Source organism: Cyprinodon variegatus, unplaced genomic scaffold, assembly GCF_000732505.1.
Source record: "Cyprinodon variegatus isolate N-32 unplaced genomic scaffold, C_variegatus-1.0 Scaffold1350, whole genome shotgun sequence".
In the NCBI taxonomy this organism is placed as follows: Eukaryota; Metazoa; Chordata; class Actinopteri; order Cyprinodontiformes; family Cyprinodontidae; genus Cyprinodon; species Cyprinodon variegatus.
Window position 1 is genome coordinate 58,262 of NW_015151803.1, and position 9,354 is coordinate 67,615.

The window sequence follows — 9,354 nt, forward strand, 5'->3', positions numbered from 1 at the left end:
ACATGATGTGAATTGGAGCTATAGAAATAAACTGAATAGAATTGAATAGAATTGAACTGAATCCTATGCTTGAGGAAAACCAAGCCCCTCGTTCACCAACCTGTATGATCTTTGTCTTTGGTTCCTGCAGGGACTAGGACTCTCATTTCTCCGTCTGATACCTGTGAAATCTTCCTCTGACTCTACTTGGATCTTGGGTATATCAGCCAGCATGATGTAGTCGTCTATGGTCATCCCAACCTTTAAGTTACAATGGAAAGTGGACATTTAACATTTGTTGAAATGAAAATGACCAAATTAAAGAAATAATCCTGGTTTATTTACCTCTTCGGGGTCTACTATGGTCTTCTTCTGTTCCGGGAGCAACAGGGCATCCATTCCTCGCCTGACACTGCTATTGCTTCTGTCAGAACTGACCTTGATAATTGGGTCCACAGTGTCTGTTACCACACCTAGTGAAGGAGATTCACATACTGGCGAGTCCACTGACCATCCTGGCAGAGAACCTTGTGATGGAGGGCGGCTGAGTAAAGATTGGGAAACCTCCTGCCCAGAGCCATCTCCCTGGTTAGCATTAATGGTGTCTACAAAATATAATGGCGAAGCGCCCTGAGACTCGGCTCCCTGTCTGGCTGAAGAGGAAGCTTGTGACTGGGGGCGACTGAGTAAATTGTGTGAAGACCCCTGCCAAGCTTCAACCCCGTCATTAGCCTTATCAGAGTCTAAGACTGCCACATGTGTAGGTGATCCCACAAGATTATCGGAGCCTGCCCCGTCCCATCTGGATGATGGGGAACTATTCGATGATGGGAGATTCAGTAAAGAATGTGGAGACCCCTGCCAGGATCCTTGGGATTGACTCAACCTGTGGTCAGGCTCTCTTAGCGAGCCGTGACTCGGTAGACTGTAGGCCTTCCCGGATGCAGACACTTCTCGGCTATTGTAGGACAGAATGTTACCCAAACTGTTCACATGGGTTCTGCTTGGAGGAGACTCTAAAGATACTTCATATGAATTCTGCCTTTCTGCAGAAAAACAAAGACGAGAGATGGACTCAAGATTTCTGTAAAGTTTTTCAGAATCCAAACTGTGCTTGTTTGAAGCCTGTGACGGACTCCTGGACTCTCGACTGTACATCTTCTGGTCTTCATATTCAGGACTCTGTAACAGAACCGAATCTGTGCGTCTATGAGACGAGGCACTGTGAGAGGCCATGGACCATCTGCTGTGGGAAGGGCTGGATCCGCCAGACGTGCGGCGTGAAGGACCATTAGACTGAATTTGAAAGGAGTCTTTCAATGAGGAGCGAGACTGAGCCTGACTCCTACTGAGGGACCTCCCTCTCTGAGGTCCCACAGAAGCCGCTGGCATCCTGTAGCGGTCTGGACTCAAAGAGCTGTGACGCGATGGAGAGTTCTTCACAGAGTCAGTTCCTCGTCTGAAGTTGGAGTGGTACGTGTACCTCTGTGGGGACTCGCTTCTCCAAGTTGCCTGCATATATGTCTCTGGGTTTCGTCTTTGGGATGGCAGTCCAAGGCTTACATTCCGGTAGGGGACGCAGGCTTTGGGCTCAGGAATGTAGTTGCTTGGTAGGGGATGTCCTCTCTCATAATAGCGATAGGTACGCTTGGTGTCATCCTCCATCTGTTGCATTCCCACATCTGGAGAGAAGTAACCACTTTCTTTTTCCCTGCCACTTCTGGACTCTAAAAAAATCATACAAGCCTCTCATCATATTTTCTAACATGCAAAAGTGGCACATGGCAACCAAATGTTGTCAGGATAAAGGCATTGCACCGTGTTACAGACCTGAAGCACGGCGGGACATGTCTCTACCCCTCCTTTCTTCCATCCAGGAACTTTCAGTGTCTCTTGGGATGGAGGGGTGCAGTCGGGTCATTTCTGGTTGACCTGCAGGAGGCCTCTGAGGACTGAGGGATCGGTTCCTCTGCAGATCCTTCCACTGATTCAAAAAGCTGGAGAAAGACGCAATGCACCTCACAATGGCCTGCAAAAGTATTCAACCAACAACTTGGAAGATGTGTTATGTTTTTGTTTGGAGGCAAACAACAAACTTAAGTTGCATAACTGTTCGCTTAATGTAGTCACAGACATCCCAAGTCTCCCTGAAGTTCCGGGAGTCTCCCTGATATAGATAGTTGTTCATGGATGCCCACAAGTCGGATAAATTATCCCAGATTTTATACACTGTGGTGTTTTTTTCAATGCCAGTGAGAACGAACAGGCAATACAATCATTCATGCACCATGTGTGTATTAGAACTACTTAAACTGCGAAGACAACATAAGAGAGGGGGGTGTGGGGAGGAGATTGCTTGTGAAACCTGTCTGTCCAAAGCAATGCTCTGTTCCACCAGCATTCCAGGCGACAGGCTGTCAGAGAGTGCTGCTTGGTTTAGTCCAGTAAGTTTTGGTTTACTCTCTGGCTATGGGGCCAACATTGTTGCTTTATTATTTGCAAATGTGTGTGGAGAGTTGTGTATCTGTATCTAGATTTGTGTGCAGTGGGATTTGGAAATGTGTAGATCAAACTGTAAACAAACACAGAGACACTATGTCTGAAATATTTTCAGTTCAAGACCCAGAAATACAGACAAATCATTGGTTACCAGTCCAGCGGTTTCTCGGTTGGCTCTTAACAGACCTGATTTTTGCTACACTTCTGCCGCGTGAGATCCGCGAATGTGTAGATAGGATTTGTATGTGTAATCTGGATTTGCTGCCCTGAGCGCAGGCTCGCAGGTTGCCTCTTCCTGCTGTGGGAGTTCAGCACAAATTGCTGCACCTACACACACATACCACCAGGTGGCGGTATTGTACTCTACGTGACATTACTGCAGCAGGGCCGATTTCAATTCACCGGCCACTACGTACAGTGTTGCCAACTCAGCGACTTTGTCGCTATATTTAGCCACTTTTCAGACCTCTCCAGTAGAGACTGACATTCTTTCGGGAATCCCACGGGTCACGAGATTCCCGTGGGATGGGAGTCAGTATTAGTAACGATCACGTGATTGGGACGGTACAGGATTAAACATTAACGGGAGCAGACGGGAGCGGGAGCAAACCAACAGCAACTAAAAAAATTAGGATCGATGCCAAAAAAAAAATAAAATAGAAAGAAAAAAAATCCAGTACTGGCGCCGCCATTTTGTAGTTTTTTTCTGTGAAGCCTACACTATAATGCGAGTCAAAAAAACTACACGACCCAAAAACCAACAGTGCTTCTGCTCTGAGTTTTTCACCCGCGCTTAAAAACAACAAGAATGGGAGTGGTGCAGGAGCGGGAGTCATTCTGAATGGGAGCGGGATGGGAGTGGGAGTAATTTCTCCAGGAGTGGGACGGGACAGGATTTAGATTTCTACTCTGGCCAGGGATCGGGACGGGACACCATTTTTTTCTGTGGGAGTGGGACGGGACAGGAGTGAAAATCCACTCCCGTGTCAGTCTCTACTCTCCAGCGATTCTTTTTCAAAAAAGTGACTAGTGACAAATCTAGCAACTTTTCTGGTGTCACTGGCGGCTTTAAGCGACTCTTAGTAGCGACTCTTAGTAGAAAGCACGTATCGTTCCTACTCTTGTCCTCCAGCGGCAGGTGATGCCGTTGGGCGCCTCCCGCGTCCCAACCCCGTCCTCCCGCTCTGCAAGAGTCCTTCTCAGCGCTGCAGTCAGAGCCGCAGCATGTTTACCCTCAGCGTCCAGACTGACGGGATTGACTGAGCAGGTTGATCACGCTGGCGTCAGCTCCTTGACCAACATGACGATGATCCACTGTTTCTATGAGCAGGCAAGCACAGCCTGTGTGTGTGGAGGGAAATCTTATCAGTTTAAAAATAATATTAATTTTTTGCTCAGATTGTCATTGATTCTTTGTAGTCTTTTTTGTTCCATTTAGATTGTTAATGTTAATGTTAATGTAATGTAAAAAATGTTATGGTTCAAAATGTTCATGTTTTACCATGATTTGTAGGCTCTTTAATGGACCACAAGGGGAAAAACTCCACCATAGTGCCTCTTTATTCACTTTGCCGGTCCCAAGCCCGGGTAAACGAGGAGGGTTAGTATTGTAATAAAACAAACATTAATTTAAAAAAACCAAATAAATTAAATAAACATTAACGCATAGAAACAGTAGCTCTATATATTCTTAGTGTTTGACTCTCTCTAACCTTGTTATTTCTCCCAAAGCGCCATTAACACTCACATCACATCATGTGCCAGATTATGCAAATTAGGCAATGACATCATTCAGCGACTTCTAGCACAGCCAGTAGCTACTTTCCTTACTGAGGAGTAGGCAACACTGACTACACAGCAACTATGGTGACAGTCTGTGCTGCATAGTGGGTGATGCCAGCAGAGACTGACCCCTTAGTGGCAGCGGAGTGGCCGGTGAATTGAACTCCGCCCTGCTGCGGTAATGTCACGTACAGTACAATACCGCCACCTGGTGGTATGTGTGTGTAGGTGCAGCAAGTTGTGCTGAATTCCCGCTGCAGGAAGAGGCAGCGTGTGAGCCTGCACTCAGGGCAGCAAATAAAGATATTACACATACAAATCCTTTATGCATTTGCAGATCTCACACGGCAGAAGTGTAGCAAAAATCAGGTGTGTAAAGAGATCCAACCGAGAAACCGCTCGACTTGTAACCAATGATTTGTATGAATTTGTGTGTCTTGAAGTGAAAATACTTCAGACATAAATGTCTCTGTGTGCTTAAAGATTGAGCTACACATTTGCGAATTGCAATACATATTTGTAAATCTGAATACAGATTTTTTAATTTTTGACACATTTGCAAACCGGATTACACAAACAGTACTTTTACACATTTGCAGATTGTTTTACAGACACACAAATCTCCTCACACATTTTCATTTACACATTTTCAAATCCCACTGCACACAAATCTAGATACAGATACACAACTCTCCACACACATTTGCAAATAATAAAGCAACAGTTCTGGCTCCATATCTGGCAGTCACCTAATTACCACTCAAAGCAGTGCATCCTGGGAAACGGCAGAGGTTCAATCCTCCAGTAAAAAAACTAAATATAGGACTAATTTTACAGCAGAATATACTAAAGTAAATCCACGTCTAGAGAAGGGGAGGAACAGTGGCGGTTCTAGACCAAATGGACCAGGGGGCCAGGAGGGGGCCAGCGTGTTTCCATGGGGGCCCAGAAAAATAAAAATAAAACCAGGGAAAGAGATTCAAATATATTAACAGAGCTGCATGAAGGGAAATTTCTATTCAATTAGGTTCAATAAAAATTATATGTCTTATGAGGTTAATATACATTCATAATTTAGGAATTTTAGATATTTTTCACTTAATTTAAATAAACATTACAGTTTTCTATAAAATCTGAATTACAACTCAGGAAAAACTGTAGCTGTAAAGATTAGAGCATTTTTTTTATTTGTTTTGAAAAACAAACTTTTAGCAGATAAAAACTGGGATCCTATCTTAATCCCACTGAAACTATCACCTTATTGTATTTAAATAATTAGTAAAACTGAATATTTAAAGGACAAAAAAAGGAAATAGATCCAAAGGACCTATTAGTACCGATGTCTGTTCCAGCGCAGATCATCGTTAGAACTTCTTTGAGAGTTACGCCTTCAGTGCAGCGGCCATTACAGGGACAGGTTGGTTATTTTCCTTAGCATCTCCCTGAAATTAGTTTTTGGAACTTGGGATGTCGGTAGTCAGCACTTTGTAGAGCTTCCTCTTGTGGCAGTTAGAGCAGCAGGTTGCTTTAGTCTATGAGCTTTCCAATACTTTTCACCAGGAATTTCCCAGGGAACATTCTTAGTTTTAGCTCCTGAACTTTAAGTCTAACCACTGATTTTGAAATGGGTTGAGGTCTGGACTCTGACATGGGCACCTTTAAATGTTCCCCTTAAATCTCCTGAGTGTTGCTTTTACAGCATCCTTAGGGTAATTATCTAGTTTAAAGGTGAACTATGACAGCAATGTGTTTGCAGCAGATATATTGTTTTCCTTGGTGGTCAATAAGTTCAACTTTGGTCTGAATTCAAACACATCAATTTAATGAAGGACTCTTCATTAAAAGTGGATTAGCATCAGGATTGACCACAATGAATGCTGTCCGAATAGTGCATGCATTAAGGAAGGAGGTAGGAAAAGGAGTCTGTATGCTTCCTATTATAGTTCCTTTAGCATCACAGCCCATCTCATTCCAATCTGATGGATTTGGGTTCAGCCACAGTCTGCTTTGAATGGGGCACCTTTCTCCATACAGGCTCTTTGGTAAACTAAAAATGTTTCCTTCATTTCCAAACCAAGTGATGACCTTCCTAAGCCACTCTTCACTAAAGCCAAGTTCTATGCAATGGACACTTCTTCTGGCGCTCTGATTAATTACTTCTCATTACCCTGTCAGTGTGTTTTAGTGGCAGGGTTTGTTTTGGTACCAAATTGCAGAATCTCCACCATAGGAGGAGAGACCGGATCCCAAACTGAGCTTTGACCTTAAAAAAGAAACCTTTATATCTGACCTTAGGTCCCATCCCATTCTAAATCCAGTATGATTTAGTCCATCCTATAGCAGCTTCAACTCTTTTGGGAAGGCTGACCACCAGGTAAGCGTCTACTGGATATTTTATCCAGTACATGATAGAGTGATATAAGTTATTCTGGGCATCACAGCATCTCATTTACATGCAGAGTGTAAGGTGAACAGCATGAAGCAGCATGGAGAGGTCCTGCCTTGTTTCCCATCGTCTCATACTGAACTTCTGCGGCTTAATGAGGAGCGTCAACCAATCAGAAGACACTACATGTTAGCAGCAACTGCTTCTGCAGAGCTGCCGGCATCTAAAAAAGGATTATGTAACGTGGGGTTATACTCCGCTGGTATTTTTATCTGAACATGTACGCTTTGAAAGGTTTCCTTACAATTTCCATCGGAAGCATATGTTGCAGCTTTTGTGTTTCCTCGCTCCTCAAAGCAAATGAAGCCAAGCCGCTTTAGATGCAACCAAAGACCAGAACGGCTCAGCAACCAGAGCGACAAGGATCCCGAACTCTAAAGGCACCTTTTAAAAAGGCGATCATTGTGAACGCAGCACGTCTTTATGTGGGAAAGCCTAGTTATGGCATAAAAGCTTTGCCAAATGTTTCTATGGTGACTCCTGAATACAGAAAAACTGAAAAGGACACCAACGAAGGTCTAGACGTAAACTCTGTGCTCAAAGACGGATGATGGCTGACATCCGGGCTCTGAGCACCGCCGCACAGCCATGTTGGAAAAGGAAGGAGCCATATCCAAATAATAAAAACCCCACAGCATAATACCTCCTCCACCAAACTTTTGCTCCAACTATAGTTTGAAAGTTTTCGCTCTATTGTTACATTTCTACATCACAAAAACCTATATTACGGTGGTGTGTTCACTAGTGATATAAGTGTAGGTGAAGTCATTGAAATGCGTGACGGGTCACCTGGGTTGGATGTCAGCAGCTTCACGGTTCTCAGGTTCCCAGTCGGGACTCGGGCTGCGTTCCAGATTCCACTCAAAGTTCCAACCTTCACTGAAATCATCGCTGCTGCCGCATGTTGTCACCGCCGACGACGCTGGATCATCATCATCCTCATCTTCATCGCTCTTATTGTCCCCTTCAGCCTGGTTCGTTGGAATGATATCAATTATAAAACCAACTTCTGTGGCTAAACTGTTTAAAATAATAGAAAAACATCTCAGCATTTTTTAACCCAGCCTGATAGTCTCTAGTTGCATAGCTCTATATGAGGCTAAATACTCACTGTGATGAGTTTGGTCCTTTGTTATATCTGCTGCTCTGCTGCTTCTACCTTCGCCTCTCATTCACTCTGGTGTTGGAGCTAATTCACTTAGACACCAGAGGACGTAACTCAAGCTAGTCTGAGTTCAAACTCATCATTATTTCATTGCTCCGGTGCCTTTGCACGACCAGCAACGCCCATTTTTAGCTTTAAATTTCCTTCATCTCATCCTGAGTCTAAGAAACATAAATATTTCCTCTCATTGTACTTTCAGGGTCTCTTTATTTTACTGCTGATGATGCTGCAGGGGATGTTTGCATCATCAGCTTGTCATCCGTTCCCTGAAGGCTGCAACAAGCTTTCATTAATTAATGATAAAATCATCAAATGCTATGGTGTCCATCTCTCTCCATCTGCTACGTACGTCCTGGCCAGCCAGGGTTCCCCCCCCTTTTTGTTTTTGGATGCACAGGATGGGTGGCCTGCCGGTGCTGGGGCCGTCATTTCTGCTCTCCCCAAAGGAGGGTGGAGGGAGGGGCAAATGGGGTATTGAGGCGTAGGAAGTGGCCCTGTGAATTATTTTTGGGGGGGGTTGGGGGATTCTGGTTGGGTGGCCTGTGCGGGAGAAGTGGGCTCCGTTCTGGTGGGGGGGCTTCTGCTGGGGGTTGTCTGGTTCGGGTGCGGGGTGGGGGGGCAGGCTCGAAGCAGGAACTAGATGAGTTAGTATGGCGGTGACACCGCTCCCCCCCCCCATGGTGCACTGGTGGATGCCCAGGCAGACACTGGCTTATTCCTGGCGACTGTCCCCCGGGGCCTGGCCAGGGCTCCCACTGGGGGGTGGGGCCTTTGTTCTTTGGGTCCCTCTGAGTGTCTGGGGCTTTGGGTCCCCCGGCGGTTCAGCAATAGTATCTAGGTGTTACTTGTTGTATCTTTTACACTATATCTGTTGGTTGTGCTGTCCTTCTTCCATCTCTTTGCAGGTGATGAAGCAGACTGAAGATATTTTATCATTATCTCCCTTTTATCTCCTCTTTCTTTCATCTTTTTTCCTGTTTTTCCTTTCCTGTTCTACTTCCATTGCAGTGTCCATATAATCTCTAAGACTCCATGCATGAATTATAATAAAGCTATTTATATGCATAAATCAGGCTGATCACTATGGCGATAGCCATACTGCTCCACTTGTGAAAGTAAAATCTGTTGGGCTCTTTTTGGCATCAAGACAATTATTCTTATTGGAACATCGCCAGACAGGACACTAAAAGAAAAAAAAAAAAAAAGATCATCTGCTGTTCAGGGGCGGAGCTAGATGGGGGGGCCAGGGTGACCCTTAGCCAATCATTGGCCACCCCTGTGGCCACCCCAACCATTTTTTTCCTCTAACACAGATGGTGGCAACAGTCAGAACTACATTTTAAGTTATATGGGGTAAAGAGAAAACGAGTAACTATTTTAATAAAAACATATTAAATATTCCATTTATGTAGATATTAGTAGAGCAAATATCGCTCCACAGGCCTGCGGGAGTCCTTCCTAGTCTGGAAAAATAGTTTACTGC

The 9,354-nt window shown here is 44.6% G+C and overlaps 1 protein-coding gene across 1 annotated transcript in view; it reads right to left on the reverse strand.

Moving 5' to 3' along the window:
* LOC107102975 overlaps positions 1-9,354 on the reverse strand; it is a 21,364-nt gene that overhangs the window by 4,667 nt on the left and 7,343 nt on the right. The window contains exons 2-5 of the mRNA XM_015402460.1: positions 7,496-7,677; positions 1,810-1,976; positions 325-1,706; positions 101-240 (exon numbers count right to left, since the gene is read on the reverse strand). Of these exons, the coding sequence (XP_015257946.1) occupies positions 101-240; positions 325-1,706; positions 1,810-1,976; positions 7,496-7,677 (1,871 nt within the window). The remainder of the gene's footprint in view (positions 1-100; positions 241-324; positions 1,707-1,809; positions 1,977-7,495; positions 7,678-9,354) is intronic.